Source organism: Rhamphochromis sp. 'chilingali' (assembly GCF_963969265.1).
Source record: "Rhamphochromis sp. 'chilingali' genome assembly, chromosome: 3".
NCBI classification, from domain to species: Eukaryota; Metazoa; Chordata; class Actinopteri; order Cichliformes; family Cichlidae; genus Rhamphochromis; species Rhamphochromis sp. 'chilingali'.
The window spans coordinates 36,097,361-36,113,237 of record NC_137931.1 but is presented as its reverse complement, the minus strand read 5'-3'; the positions used below and the strand labels follow the sequence as shown (position 1 = coordinate 36,113,237).

At 42.6% G+C, this 15,877-nt stretch overlaps 1 protein-coding gene across 2 annotated transcripts; it reads right to left on the bottom strand.

Annotated features, from left to right (window-relative positions):
- Positions 1-69: 69 nt before the first annotated feature.
- sh3gl1b (SH3-domain GRB2-like 1b) lies at positions 70-14,316 on the bottom strand. 2 transcript variants are annotated; one of them, XM_080878596.1, is made up of 10 exons: positions 13,931-14,316; positions 8,396-8,464; positions 6,110-6,182; positions 5,882-6,025; positions 5,552-5,685; positions 5,199-5,357; positions 4,467-4,570; positions 4,233-4,366; positions 3,662-3,697; positions 70-2,252 (listed from the first exon to the last, which is right to left on the bottom strand). In XM_080878596.1, the coding sequence occupies exons 1-10, from the start codon at positions 13,973-13,975 to the stop codon at positions 2,059-2,061; spliced, it is 1,092 nt and encodes a 363-aa protein (XP_080734722.1). In that variant the 5' UTR covers positions 13,976-14,316; the 3' UTR covers positions 70-2,058. The 2 variants fall into 2 exon arrangements, with proteins under 2 accessions (XP_080734722.1, XP_080734723.1); XM_080878597.1 differs by lacking the exon at positions 3,662-3,697 and having other exon boundaries at positions 13,931-14,315.
- Positions 14,317-15,877: the final 1,561 nt, after the last annotated feature.

Genomic DNA, 15,877 nt, shown 5'->3' with positions numbered 1-15,877 from the left:
GCATAAGTGCCTAAGTCATTGACTTAGTCAAATGACTTAGGCAATTATGCTATGAAGCTAACGATATATAAAAAAAAATAATACTATAGAGAGTCAGAAGGATTTAACAGTGAAAAGAGCATTTAAGACCGATGAAACAAAGATGCAACCCTTTACGATGAGTGATCGGTGAGAAATGTTGAAACGGGATTAAAATCTCTGAGAAAGAGAGACAGTTTCCTTTGGTGGCCTGCTGACAAATGTCACATCAAGATATCCAGGAAACTGCATGTAGTGTCATCAAAATGTGCAGAAATATGCACAAGTGCATGTCCCCTTTACACGGGAAGGTGACGACGATGAGAAAACGCAGTAAGACATTGTGACCATCGTAAGTCGTTAGGTTTTGGTTGCTGTGTAAGCTGGGATACTCCCCCTCTCTTTTCCAAAGGCACTAAAACAAAGACTTGGCTCTGATAACAATGAGACCCAGACAGCACACCTCTGCTCACATTCACCCCGAACCTCATGTGAGCGTCCAAGTGCAGAAGGGTCAAAGATGTAAACAGGTTAGACAGGAGTTGGTGTTTGGCAGTATGGAGTGATGGACCAAAAAGAAGAAACTGCACAGTGTATTCAACATTCAGCATCTGAAATCAGACGCACTGAAGAGAAAGGTTTGCTAACAAAGGTTCTCCAAAATAATCCAAACGGACAACCGCTTACATGCACATTTCCCTCAATAGTTCCCTTTTACTTCCACGTTGTTCCCTCAGACTGTACAGGGTGTATTGGATTAGACTCCACCCACAGGTGTGCACCGAGGCCAAATCCAGAACAAGAAGCCAGCCTTGTCTACACAGTCTGCCTCCATCCGCCCTAAACACACTAACCAATCACGTGAATCAGAGCCCGTGAGGCGTCAGAAAGACGGGCACGAGGACGTTTCTGAGCTAAGACGACGTTGGCGTGACAGAGAGATGGACGCTGCCAGCAGCGTTGTCTCTGCGTGTAGCCGACGGGTGTCTAAAGTGGGCCGAAAGGCTGAGAAAAGGTTAACATACTTAACAAACAGGCCAGAAATGTTATAAAGTATGGCTGTTGTACAGAATCATTAAACAAACAGGCACGCCGAGCGATATGTTTCTATTGCATTTTATAAAGTCTCCTGCATCATCTCCTCAGCAGAACACACCGCTCTGCTCTTCCACACATCGGACACGCGCAACCTTCGGGTCTGTGTGACGCCGGAGATGTCCGTCACACACATCAATCTCATTTGAGGACAAAGGTGCAGTTGCAACATCCTCTCACACGTTACCAGCTGAACTTTACTAAGATACCAAAGTCAGCTGAGTGGACACCGATCAAAGACTAGAACGGAGTAAGCGTGAGTGCTGCTGCACAGCCTGACAGGGATAAAACAAACAGGTCGTTATGCAACAGGGGAAACCTGAAAATGTTCAAAATCTGAGAAGAATTTGGCTCAAGTTTATCATTAAAATATCAAAGCAGTATTTTTTTTTAATACAGCTAGTTGTGTGTGGTTCCATCTCAGTTTACTAATTCTCAGTCATGCCAGCAGGTGGCATCACCAGGCACAAACCAGTCCACAGCTGAAGTGAAAACCAGCAGTTTTCACTTTGAAATGAGGAAAATGTTCAGCCAAGTTACGCATGACCCCCACCCCATCCCTTTTAATCTGGTGACCAACCTGAGTTTTAAACAGACTGAAAATACAAGAAAACGATATGAAAGAGTCACCCCGACCGCTCCAATTACCCACATTAATTTTTTCTACATTATTAATTTGTTGTTAGAAATCCTTACAAATTGTTTCATCAGTTAGTCCTCGATACGCTTCTTGCTGTTGGACAACTCCATGTGAAACGCTGATATTCTGGTCGGGTAGTTCTTCGGGACTCCAGGTGACCAAAAAGTGCTCTGTGATGATGACGTTGGAGCCGAAGGTGAAAAATGAAACCTCTGCGGACCATCCCTCCACTTCGCTCTCTTCTCATTCTACCTTCTCTCCCCTCCTCCTTTACATCAGTCTCCTCCTAGCTCCCTCTCTTTGCATTAGTGTGGCAACGGCACGAGGACCTCGACGTAGTTCAGGGGGAAGAATCCCGACTGGCCGTTCAGCGTGCCCTCGTACCAGTTCTCGTCGATCTGATTGGTCAGGGTGATGACGTCGCCCTCGCGGAAGCCCAGCTCTCCGTCGTTCTCGGGCTCAAAGTCATACAGCGCCTTGCAGCTCGGCTGTTCCGGGGCTGAAAACGACCAGTAAACAGAGCAGAGATGAGGAAGACGGCAGGATATTTGAAAAGGTTAAAGGTCACAGACTGTCAGTTCCAGGAAAAGCAAGTCACATCAAACATCAGTATAACATTAGGAAACGGTGCTCACGAGACGTTCTGAACAGACTAAAGCATAAAGAACTTCCTCTGACAGCAGCTTTCCAAGACCAGATCCTCCCTCTCGCTCTCTGTGACCTCACTGAGATCAGCAGCAGCGAGGAGGCTCCATGCACAGACAAACTGGGCTTTTTCTCTGCCACACAATTTTCTCATTGTATCTGGCTCAACCCGCAGACTGCTGGGACGGCTAGAGATGGGAAAAGATTTGGTCAGCCATTCTCTGGTCTTCATCTGTTTACAAGAGCAGCAACACAAACTATAAATGGAAAAGGACCAACTGCTTCTTATATTTACAACCCAAAACACAGGTGCTGATATCTAGAGAATCAGATCAGATGAACTCTCCTTCACCGTCATACTTTTTTCTTTTTGTGATTCAAGCATGAAATTCTTTCACAACTATCTGAGCTCACGTGTTTACAGTAAAGCGTTCACACACGGACACACAGATGATAAATGATGCTCGCTGCACTGTGCAAAACAATGATGAATGGAAAAAAAACAAGAGTAAATGAAGACAAATGTCAAAAAAAAAGTTGCAAAAAAAAAAAATATCTAACACTGAACACACTGCTGAGACTCTAAAACTGTGCCGAACACGGCTGATTTAGTACCGATTCACAAATGAAAACAATCCTTCATTCAATCAATTCAATCAGATGTGTTGTCCTGTAATGTTAACTGGTTAAGTTACATGGGGACAGACATTATTATTTATTAAAAAGGTCACACATAAACAGTCAAAGCCACACCCACAGGCCTTTTCAGGGCCACAACAAACCCTGTCAGTTATTTGTGTTTTATGCTTCCATGACATGCAAATTAAAACATGGAAACAGGACGCTTCGCTGTGCACAAATTAAATATCACATACAACGAACGAGGGCCAACATAACTATAGTTTTACAAACCAGTTATGATGTAGTTTTTCCATGCAGAGACCAAAGTGTCTGTATCTGGGTTACATGTTTGAAGGTTTACGTGTACTCGTGCTTCTGTGTTCACCTCTAAAACCTAACTGAAATGTCATTACAATACAGATACAGCAAAAAAAAAAAAACATTTGCAGGTTCAGGAAGTCAGTCATTTTAAACAAAACCACATACTCGCTGCAGTTTTATGCATAAACCACTATCTGTTAAACCAATGAAAAGCAGCTTTTGGTCCACTTCCTACATTTCACCCCAGAAGTGAGCGCAAACGCACACACACCAGTTTAAAACAATTGAGAAACAGCACCACACACATAACCGGTGACTCACACAATCCTTGTGGCCTGGTCAAGTGAAAAGTCGCCTCTGATGATGTCACAAGGAAGAGGAACAAGGTCGGTTGGAGAAAGGCCGGAAAGATGACACACACACACACACACACACACACACACACACACACACACACACACACACACACACACGATCACCAACTCAGTGCCATCATTTTTTTAAAAACCTCACTCACACAGCAGACAAACGGAGATGCTCACTGGACTCAGTGGCGCTTGTTTGTTGAGCAATCCTGTTGGCAATGCCAAGAACTTTCAGTTGACTTTGTGTCAGATTTGTAAGGACTGAAGTTTATTCGGGCACACTGCTTCGGTTTAGCCCATCTGCTGTGTCGGCACAAACAGATGCAGGGTTAGCTGTTAAAATTCTGCCGGGGCGGCTCATTTTTGGTGCTTTAATGCAGCTTTGTAGCTGGAAGCATGAACACAAAACAATAGACAGTACTGCTTTTTCTTTTGCCAAGATGCCATCTTTTGTTACTCTGTTCACTGTAACATGGCAACTTGTTCACACTGAACCTTTTTTTAAGTCCTCTTAAAAGGTTTCTTACCCGAGATGCGTGACGGGGGAGGAGCCATGGGGGTCGAGTAGCCTCCATTTGAATGGTTGTTGTCTCCAAAGTCAAACACGGGTTTGGGTTTGGGTGTGTATTCACGTCTTGTTCGAGACTGAGCTTCATTCATCCTGTTCAAAAACATGAACAAATGCATCTTCCACAGCACGTTGAAAGACATACGCAGAAACCTGCACAGCTGCGCTAAATCATCGGGTTTCATTACTGCACCTGTCTCCGAGTTTGCCTGAAAGCTCCTCCAACACCTGCACGGCCTGTCTGTGGTACTGCAGCTGGGACTCCACCAGAGACGACAGCTGGCTCACCTGCTCGATCTACACACACAGAGTTCATCTTTGAGTTTCACCTCTTTTGTTTATTATGAACTGATTTTTACTGTGAAACAATTCAACTTTCCACCAACTGCTAGTTTCCAACGTCCAAAATTACAGACGCACGCCACAGATCGGAGGACACCAGAGAAATAACAAGGAAATATGAAACTGGCAGACTTCATCCCAAGTAGCCTACTCATCCCCGTCGACCAGCCTTCATTACTAAAATGAATCCTTATCTTGCAGTGATGCATTATTAGTTTGATTATTATGAATAAGAAGTACTGAACCATAAAGGGATCAAAGGTCGTGACTGATAAACTGCAGGCGTTAGCAGGCTGTCTTCAGTGTTGCGCTGAATGGCTGTGCTTTATCAGTTTTTACAGGTCCAGCTACTGGAACGCGTGTTTGTTCTGTGGGTGGGTTGTATTTGACCAGGTCACGGAGCACTACAGTTTTGTATAATACAGTAATATCAGCATCAGATCTAAAGAACCACCAGGCTGAAAATGTCCACAGTTATATTTTTGAAACATGTCTCTATTAGAGACAGAAATAAGTGGATTCAGGAACAGGATTAAGGATCAGGCTTAAGCTCACGTGCCAAACACGTTTAATAAATCCTTACGTCAGTCTCCAGCAGGTTGTACATGCTCATCTCAGCCACTTCCTTTGACTCGTGAAACTTCTCCAGAGCCTGTCGAACCTCTTCGTCTGGGATCTTTCCCTGACGCTTTTTCTTGTAGTCGTAGTCCAGGCGACGCCCTTCCAGTTTCTTCAGATAGTGCTGCAGAAAATGTACTGTTTAGTTATGAAACTGGCCCCACTGACTTTTGTCATTTAAAATGCTAACGTTAGCAGTCAGGAGTTTCAGATGGACGCTTTAGGTATTTCATTGAATATTTTACAGAAACAGCAATCGTGCTGCTTCTTCAAACTTGAAGAAGATATTTAATAAAAGACATTTCCAGTGTATGATACCTGGATTTCTCTCAGGTCCTTGTCACAAAGCCCTTGCAGTGGATCAATAAAGTTCTGTTTGACATCAATGTCTAGAGAGTCTTTGACTTCAGCCAGCCTCTTCATGGCCTCTCCTACATCGACCAGAGCGCCACCTTAACCACACACAGAGACATTGAAAGCGGAGATGTGACTTTAGAGCCGAAGCGTTTCAGCACACTCTGGGTAAGCTTAAATTTATCACACCCAAAAGCACCACAACCACACACATCAAAACCCCTAATGACTCACAGAAGTGCTACTCTGACATGAAAATATGACAGTAAACCAGAATACAGACACACATCTTACCAAAGTTAGTGTCCTCTCCAAGCTCCCGCCCGTACTTGGCCATGCACTCTCCCAGCAGCCCTTCAGCCTGAGGATAGCCCGGGTTGTTCACCTGACCGCGAATCTTGGACATGGTGTTCAGCATGGACAGTTTGGCTCGCGATGCTGTGAAAATAAAGGAAATGGAGGTGAAACTAACCAGAGTTTAAATAATCTAAGCAGCTGCAGGGAAACCGGTCTTCTCCTCACCTGGGTTGGGCTGAAGGTACTCTGATGTTTTGGAGATCACCTCTACCACTGCTTTACTGGTCACGTCCACTTTCTGCAGAAACACACACTCTCGTCATACATTTGCATCAGAGCCCCAGGTCAGAGAACTTAAACAGCACAGAGAGAAAGAGTAGGTGTGCTAATTTGTTCGTGTTTTCAAACAGACTTTTGTCACAGTAACAAGATAAATATTATAAGTTTGCATAAATCCAATATACGGCCAATGAATCCCGACTGGAAAGCCTGGATAAGACACCAAGCTGCCCAGGGCAGATCCAAACCGCTCAGCCGTGTGTAGTCCATCCAGCACGCATCTATCAGTTCACTGTGACACCTAACGTAGCACGCAGGAAGCTAACAGTAAAGCCAAACAACTTTGGAAGTACAGTACCGTGGAAATGTATTTGGCCCTTCCTTTATTACCTTGGTTTTTCCACGTTTGTCACACTTACATGTTTCAGATCAAACAAATTTTGATATTAGACAAAGATAACTCAAGCAAATATAAAATGCAGTTTTTAAAGGATAATTTCATTTATTAAGAGAAAAAGGTTATGTAAACCTACCTGTCCTTTGTGCAAAAGTAACAGCCCCTAAACCTGATAACTGGCTATTCCACCACCAGGCATTTGTGATGCCTTCAGTGCGTCTTTCACGTCACTGTGGAGGAACTTTAGCCCACTCTTCTTTGCAGAAATGCTTTAATTCAGACACATTGGAGGGTTTTCCAGCATGAACGCCTGTTTAAGGTCCCGCTGAAGCAGTACAGTCTGATTTAAGTCCAGACTTTGACTCGGACACTCCAAAACATTTATTTAGCCTTTCTGAGCCAATCAGAGGTGGACTTGTCATGGTCCTGCTGCCCGAGTTGTTCTAGTTCTTCTGTGACCTCCTGGGTGAATTTTGGTAGGCCGGTCACTCCTGTGAAGGTTCAGCACCTTTCCCAGTTTCTCCATGTGTGAATAATGGATCTCTCTGGTTCACTGGAGTCCCAGAGCCTCAGAAATGTCTCTAAACTTTTCCAGACTGATGGATGTCAGTGACTTTGTTTCTCGGCTGTTTCTTTAGATCTTTTAGCCTGACTTCACTTTGTCAGACAGCTTCTATTTAAGTGATTCAACAGGTCCGACAGTGATCAGGCCTGGGTGTGGCAGTGAAATTAAATTTAGAATTGAGAAATGTGGTTAACAAAGTTAATTTATGATTTTTATTCCCACGTGTTCTGGATGTTTTTTTCCCCTTAACCATTTAAAAACATTACTAGCCCTGCAACAGGCCCATTTTATAAGCCCTCTTTAGATAACCTTAAATAATGTAACTCAGTTACAGTTTGTGTTCCAGACAAAATTCAAACAGTTTCAGAAAAATTTTTATTATTTTGTAATTTTACAGCCAAAATTACTGAATAAGTCCAGGCGACCTGTATGAGAAAGGGAAATAATCATCTAAAAACTGCATTTTGTATTTACTCAAGTTATTTTTGTCTAATATTAAAATTAGTTTGATGATCTGAAACATGTCAGTGGGATAAATATGCAAAAAAGAGAAAAAGAAATTCACTCCAGCTACAGCAACAACCTTCACTGTGTGTTCATGTCACGCTAGTTTAAAACACTCACAGGAAAACTGTGTTTAAAGGTCATGGATAAACGAATGACTCCCAGGCTCTTCCACAGTTACACTTTATTAATTTAGCACTGGTATGAGATGGGTTTGTCAGATACTGCAAGTAAAGGTATCTCAGAACTGGAAAAAGTTTGATCGGTATATTATATCGTACTGAGATGCATCTACACATGCTGCTCTATGCACTTTCCACTGGATTTATTCATGATGAAAGTTTTGCCCTGAAACATTTCAGATAAAGGTTAAAAAACATTCCCAAAGAGACGTCTTTCACTTGTTTTGTCTGCACAACAGTTTGAAACCCAAGGACATCAGAAAACCTGGGAAGCTTCCACCAGTGACATTTCTTTGCCATTTGTGCCTAAAGTGGGTCCAAATGGTATTTTTCAGCGCCGGTTCTCAATCAGGATCCGTTTATAAGGATTTACTTTTACTTTTTCTTTTTTCTGAGATGTGTGCAACATATAGCAGATAAACTGTTGACCCTGTATGATAGGATCACATAACGCTTTCCATGGGATGTAAATTCAAGTCAAACAAAAATAACACAATAATGCTGCCTGTGTACTCGGTGAAACCACACAGGCCTTCAGCTTCAGCATGTTTCTCTGTTAGACTACACAAGGATGGCTCTCTTACCCGTTCCAAGTCTCTGAAGTCATCATCTAGTTTGGTTCCTTCTGCACCTCCAACTTTCTCACTCACCATCTAGAGGGAGGAAGGGAGGGAGAGGATTGAGAAAACAAGAGCGCAAATTCATTAATGTTGCTCATAAGGTTTTCATTTGAGAAGATAAACAAGCTGAAGCACATCTTTAATTTATCACTGCCTGCTCTGTGATCATACACCCAGGAAGACGGGTCGGTGCCCGCTAGCATGGCGTGCTATATGCCCGGTCCTAACCTTAACCTCGGGTGACTCAGAACAACAGAGAAGCTTGCAGTAATACCACAGAAATCTCACAAATGCATGAAAAATGCAATGTTATGCTATTTCAAAGTAGATCTTGTTGATGTTGACAGCATGCAACTATCTTAGAGAGCTCACTTGGATTTTTGCCTGTGGCCTCTGATCATGCTAAGAAATGAAGGAACAACGTTACTGTGCAAGTACTGCTGTACATTCTGTTTTCTAATAATCTACATTTCTGAGGAGGCTGAATTCAACGAAAGTGCTAATTCTGTCTCTTTAATGAGTCTGCGCTGGAGCGACTTCAAGATAATAACCCACAGGCTACATGATACCATATTGAAGCTTTTCAAACGAACAGGGAGCAAAACGAGGCCTAATATCACCCGGAAGCCCTGTTGTGCAAAGACGAAAGCCAGCCACAATGACTAATTTGTGCTCTGTTTGTGGTTCTGCTATGATTCCAGTCAACAGCAATAAAACTGTGAGAGCAATAAAACCTGGATGTGAAGAATCTGCTTTGCTCTTGTTTGCTGAAGTTCTGAGGAAAGCTGCAACAAGCTCTCTGTTAATTGTTAAATATTTCACCATGCAGTAATAACAGAGGGAGACATTTATACCGTCTGCACAGTTAATGAAACACAGGAAACATCACAAGCAAAGAATACGTGATTTTAACTACCGGTACACATGTATGACCTGGATCTCATTTTCAGCCACCCCCCAACTCAGAGCACCCTTTTAGGGAGTGGATTAAGTACAAAAGGTCAGCAGGATAATTAAGGTAATGAGTTAATGAGTCATGAGGCCTTCATAGCCGGCGTCCGTGCAGTCTGCTGACATTTCAGAAATATCTTTTAAACCTTTTTGATAAGGTACAGTAGATGATAACGCTAAAGACCCATATGCACACAGTGGATCCAGTCTATGCTATGTATCCATGTATATTATTAAAACAGCCCTCACTCCATTAAAGGCTGATCAGTCAACCCTTTCCCACGGTGATCTACTCAGAGACATACAGTGTTCCTGACCTTAAGCCTCTTTGGCACATGAACTCTGGTCGGGACACTGTCCACAGTGACCCTCCCACATGTAGCACCCAGCGGGAGACAGTCTGCCTCAGCTAGAAACACTCTGGCTGGTTTTAGCGGGGATAGATGAAAAACACTGCACACAGCAACCTGCTCTTCCCTAAGCTGGTCATGAAACCATCAGCAGCTGTTTGAAGTCATTTCCTACATGACTCAAAACTGCTGTTTGTAATCTTTATGTGATAACTGGAATCACAGAAACTTCCTCGTGTCCATGACAAACTTTGTCTTTCATCTGTTTCACTGAGGTTATCAGGTTTCAACACACACAGAATAACCACTGCAACACGTCCGCATCTCAGCTGTAGCTCTAACAGCAGTCTGGTATCCTCAGGCTTTACTTCTGTATGCAGAGATCACATGACCAGGGACTCTGAGGTCACAAGTATAGATACAGCCTCAACTCAGGACCTACACAGCACTCCACGGCCCTACTTTAGTAAAGAATTAAATTCATAATGGGGAACTCGGCTATTTTTATTACGTCGCCAAATCTTATTCCTTTGCAGCTCTGTTGGCAACATTGATTGGCCACTAAACAACACCTCAGCTCTTCTCCTGATCCAAGCATCGTCTTTACTGTGAGTGTAACATCATTATTTACATGCACACAAACATAAAGAGAAGAAGCTAAACAGCATCCACAGAAAAACCCTATCACAGCTAGGTTTTGGTATAAACAGCTCACAGTGCTACACAGAGGGATCAGCCTGTGCAACGTATCATGTTCTTCACAATGACTCGGTGTTAGTTATATACCTGCACATTATCACAAGGTTCAAGCTCTTGTTTGGCTTAAGATTACATCAAGATGGCAAATCCCAAAAGTCTGGTTTGCAGTTAAAGAGACAGTTGGTGGAAAAAAGTTATGATTCTCAGGTAGTTGAAACTCAGACACAACGAACTGTTATGGAGTTAAAAGTCAGAAGTCGGATGATGTCTTACGTCATTTTTACTCTAAGTAAAAAGCTTCTAAGGTTTGTGCTTTTAATTATTTTTACATCCTTCTCTATTTAAAATTTAAACTCCAGCTCCCTCCAGGTTATACCTGGTTAATAATTTCACACCTAATGCATACAACAGCCTGCTGGCTCTGCTGGTGGGTAACACGGATATAATACTCATGGTAACAGGCTTGATCAGGAGCCTTTACGTCCTCTAACAGAAGCTAGCTGGCAGATGCACGGCACTCTTCCTTCCTTAAATTAGCTTCCAGTGAATTTCAGATTTTAAACCTTTATCACAATCAGCTGCATATTGGCTAACTGCAAGCAGAAAGAATCCAGGTTCAAGTTCAGACGGAGACAAATCTCTCGAGGCCAGCATCACGAAGGGCATCCGGCGTAAAACTGCCAAATCAAATACAAACAGATCTACTTGCTGTGAAAGAGGGAGCCGCTTTCTTATGTATCAGCTGTATATGAAGCTCTGCATGGCCAGGTTACCAATCTTACTGAGGCCTATTTAAGCAGTGACCGCCTTCAATCATCCAACAAACGTCTTCTGACTTAGAAGTCGCTTATGTGAGACAGTAGCAGCCAGACTCTGCAGCAGCTGCCCTGAAGCCATCAGGCCGTCTGAACCAGCTTTATGTGGCTGCTGAGCACATGATCGTTTGAGGCTATCTTCCTGAAGTTTCACGTACTCATGGATCTTTGTCTTGTCCTGGATAATCATTCTGACACTCTGTCCTCGGCCTCCTGCCTTTTGCTTAGCGTACAGTCTCAGGGTGAAACCCTTCATGCATGATAATACGCTTGATGTCAGTGGCTTCTCTCCTCCTTTGGCCCTGGTCAGGATTCAAACCCCCCGATCTATTGTTCCAAAGACTGTACTGCTGACTAAAGCAGCAAATTAAGCCGATGATGAATCAGAGTACTTTATCACACTGGTGTCAAACTTGTACAAAAATCAGAAGCTGCTAAAAGTAGTCTTACTCAGTGATTCCCAACTTAATGCTCAACTCTTATCAAAAATATGATTTCATAATATCATCATCACGAGTCACGTTTATCCAAATCACATTTATGTAATTTTGTACAAAACAAGTCAAATGTGGGAAAAATCCCACCCAATCATCCAAGAACACTCCGGTTTCTTTTTATTTGTAAGCATTAAAGTACGACTATACTTGAAATTTATTTTGGCACAGAATGAAATGATGGCTAAGAGATGAGCCTGCTATCAAAGTGAAGGTATAAGGGAGGCCTTGTCATATACTATGACTTGTCCCGAGTAGCCACCAGCTATCCCACATTTTCAAGTTTTCTCCAGCAAATACAAAGGATGCGAATGGTTGTTTCTGTTACTTCACGTCACAGACATTCGCTATTAAAACAATGGTTTATCTAATGATAATAATTCTTAGATGGACTAGCTGTAGAAGGGAGTCTTTTCTGTGCCTTTCAGCAGTAAGAACACCATGCACACACAGGCAAAAATAAAGGACGCTGTCTATTTATTTAAACACCAATGCCAGCATCCTTTCACCGGCACACTTTACCAAAAATTGACTCTGAATGATAAAAAGCAGCTCTGGGATTATACGGCAGATGAAATATCGCTCCTATAAATGGTTTTAATCCCAGATGAAGTCTGCATCAAAATGTAATCTCCTTTCACCAGTAATCTAATCCTTTTCTGAATGCAGCGTCTTAATACCCAGTATCATGAGCTAAAAAGAATAACGTTGGCTGATGTTTCTAAGCCTGCGCTGTGGTCCAACAAAATGTTTTTATAGAAACATTTTTAAGATGACAGATAATAATAAGCACTGCATATCAAGACTTTCTCCTATGACTACTCACTCATAATTCCTCCTAACTGCACACTAGAATCAGCCAAGTTTTGTTTTATTAAACTAACAAAATAAACGATGCAAAAGGTGTCTGATATTTGCCTCTTGTCAACCATTAAATCACGTGAAGGCTGATGTATTCAGAGTTACTCTCACATGAAAGTACTTTGCTTTCTAAGTATCTAAGTATTCATTCAGTACTAAAAACTCGTCCCACCCAGAATTTGTACGAGAACATCCCAGGCTTGAAGATTTTATCTCGTAAAACAAGTACAAGTGAAAGAGAGACGTTAAAAGAGAAAAACAAGCAGATGAGAGGAGCGAGGCACAGATATCATTTCCACAGCCAACTTCCTGCATGCCTCCAGTGTAGAAAATCTGAGCTATGTGACTGTTATTGACTCTCATGGAGTTTTGGCAACAGGAGCAGCTGCAATGCAGTCAAATAAAGGGAAAGCGCACTCTTTCCACCTCATTTCTGGGGTCACTTGCTAACGCACCAATCCACTTAATCTCTTCTCCTGATGATTTTCAGTAGAGTAAGAGCTGCTAACCTCGACACGAAGCTTCTAAATCATCTTATTTTCCCCGTTAAACGCAAACCAACAGGGATCTGTGTCTGTTCCTGACAGGAAGCTGGGGCAGAACCCAAATGTCTTTCCTGCTTAGATCAGCAGGGTAGGAAGAAAAGCGCCTCCAAAAAACCCTCTCAAACCGTCCCCTCCCATCACTGAGAGCTGGCCTAAATTAAAAACATTCACACCGAGGCTCAGACGCCAGAATCATGACTTTTACATTTCTAGTGCGAGTAGGGGCATTTTTATCACAGTGGTATGTAGTGGTGTGTTTTTACTCCTCTCAGCTGCCCTAAATACCGATCCGAGCCCAGCCTAAAAATCACCGCTGGAAAAGAGACAGCTGTGCTGAAAGCAGACGTTCTGCAGGTTACACCGATGGAGATGAAGTGGTTTCAGTGCATTCTGCAAACTCGGACTGAGTTCCAACACTTTTGTTTTAAGTGAGAGCTCTGACTCACCCGGAGAGTCCCTGCGGCACAGCTAATGTTTACCACAGGATACCGAGTCAGAAGCTACAGAAGACAGACTCCCTGAGAGTCTGTGATACCTGCGGACCATGCAAGCGGTCTTACAGTTAACCTCACATCGGCCAAAGTTAGTTAGTTAGGATGGTTTAATAAAAGTAGACAGACACAAGCTAAGTGTTAAACCCACAGAAACAGTTCACGCTGACACGGACAGTCTGCTGCTGTCACCACAAACTAACACAACAAACTCTTACAAACATTAGCTCACCGCAAACCGTTAGCACATGCTAACGAGGCTAGCCGCTAACGGCAAGAAAAGTTTTGCAAACCTGGCTGGCTTTGTAAAACTGCTTCTTCAAGCCCGCTACAGACATCTTGAAGCCCGTCTTGTCTTCAGCTTCCAACCGAGGTGAAAAAGGTTGCGGTATACGTGAAGTTGGCGATATAGTTTTTCAGAAAATGGGCCAATGCGAAGAGCGTGTCGGGAAAATCATAGGACCGCACAGCCGTCACTCCAAGTCGGGACACGCCAACTGACCACGTCCACGTCGAGAGACTCTTCGCGCTGTCACGGCAGATAACGGGGCCCACGGAGCCACAGACAGCGGGATCAGCACTCTCCGAGCTGAGAAAACCCACAAACGTTGTGACTCAATACTGCCAGCCCGCCTTACACAGAACGCCAAAGCCGCACGGCTCTTTTTCAAAGAAATAATCAGTTTCCGAGAGTGCGGATGTTTTGTTGGCGAACACTGCCCCCTGCTGGATGGAACAGGAAAACGCAGGCTGCTAGTGCTCTGGTCGGGTGTAATTTGATCACATACACACAATTTTAAGTAAATTCTATATATTTATGTCTAAAAACTACAATTTCCTCGTGGTAGAACCTGAGATTAGGAAATAAACCAGGAGTTTCAAAATGTACTAAAGACGCTCTGAAGAATTTTACATTCAGTGGGATATAAAATATTTATAAAACCAAATGAGGAAAAAATAATGTGTCTGATAAGCAGTAAGTTTACAACGCTACTACCAAATCTCAAAAACATTTATTATTATATTAAATTTAGACAGTGCACTTGTTTATGATTCAAACACAAGTATTTCTGATTTGCTGTACATTTCCATGCTTGTACTGGGATGCATTCTATTCAAGTCAAGTCAGCTTTACTTGTCCAAAGTGCTGAACAGAGGGACAATGTAGTCAAAATAAAAGAAAGAATTAAAATAAATGAGATAAAAAATTATTATTTTTTTTACATCTATACATGCATATATGTGCACATACATATACACACACACAGGACCACACATGGACATGAATACATATATACATATACACATGCATCCATCATCCATCAAAGACAGAATAGACCAGCAGCCGATTTCAAAGTGATCTGAAGCCTGTGAAAACAAGGAGGTTTGATTTAAAGATTTCCAAATAGGAGGCAAGTCTGTTCCAGAGTCTCGGGGGAGCGGCGGCGAAGAAACTGTCACCTTTAGATTTTATTTGGGAGCGTGGGACCAGTAAAATCATCTGACCGGAAGGCCGCAGAGTTCGAGTGGTTAATGCGGGCTAAGAGATCTGAAATGTAACCCGGAGCCAAGCGTTGGAGAGCTTTAAAAACAAATAACAGAACCTTGAAATCGACTCTGTACTTAACTGGCAGCCAATGTAAAGATGCAAGTATCCGAGTAATACTCTCTCTGGTAACCGTCAGGAGCCTTATAGCTGAATTTCGGACAAGTTGCAGGTGGGACACAAGTTTCATTATATAATTTTTCAAGGGGTCTTATATCTGTTTTCACACTTATATGCTTTTCATACAAGTTTCACACAAGACAGATACAAACTCTATAAGATTTATATATATCTTTTCCATATGGGCAGGGTTGACTGACAGAGAGTTACAGGAATTAAGACGTGCCAAAATCTAAACATGGATAACTGGGAAGTTGGAATTGTTAATGATTTCTCTGCTGCACGTTTGGTGCGTTGGTCGTGCCCTTTGACCTACAGCCTACATTAAACCCTGGGTCATTATGTAAAGCTCTGTATTATATCAGTTCTTTGTTTGTGGTGCACATTTTTCCATCACCTACTCTACAAAATACAGAACAGTGTAAACATCTTCCAGCTCATGAAACACAGCTGAGGAGATGCCTCTTAAACATTATTGCACTTTGCTTTCTATTTTGCTTCTAAGGAGGTTGACTTTCTTTTTTAAAAGTTTTTAAACTGGTCTTCAGCTGTAGTTCTCCAGCCCCCTGCACGG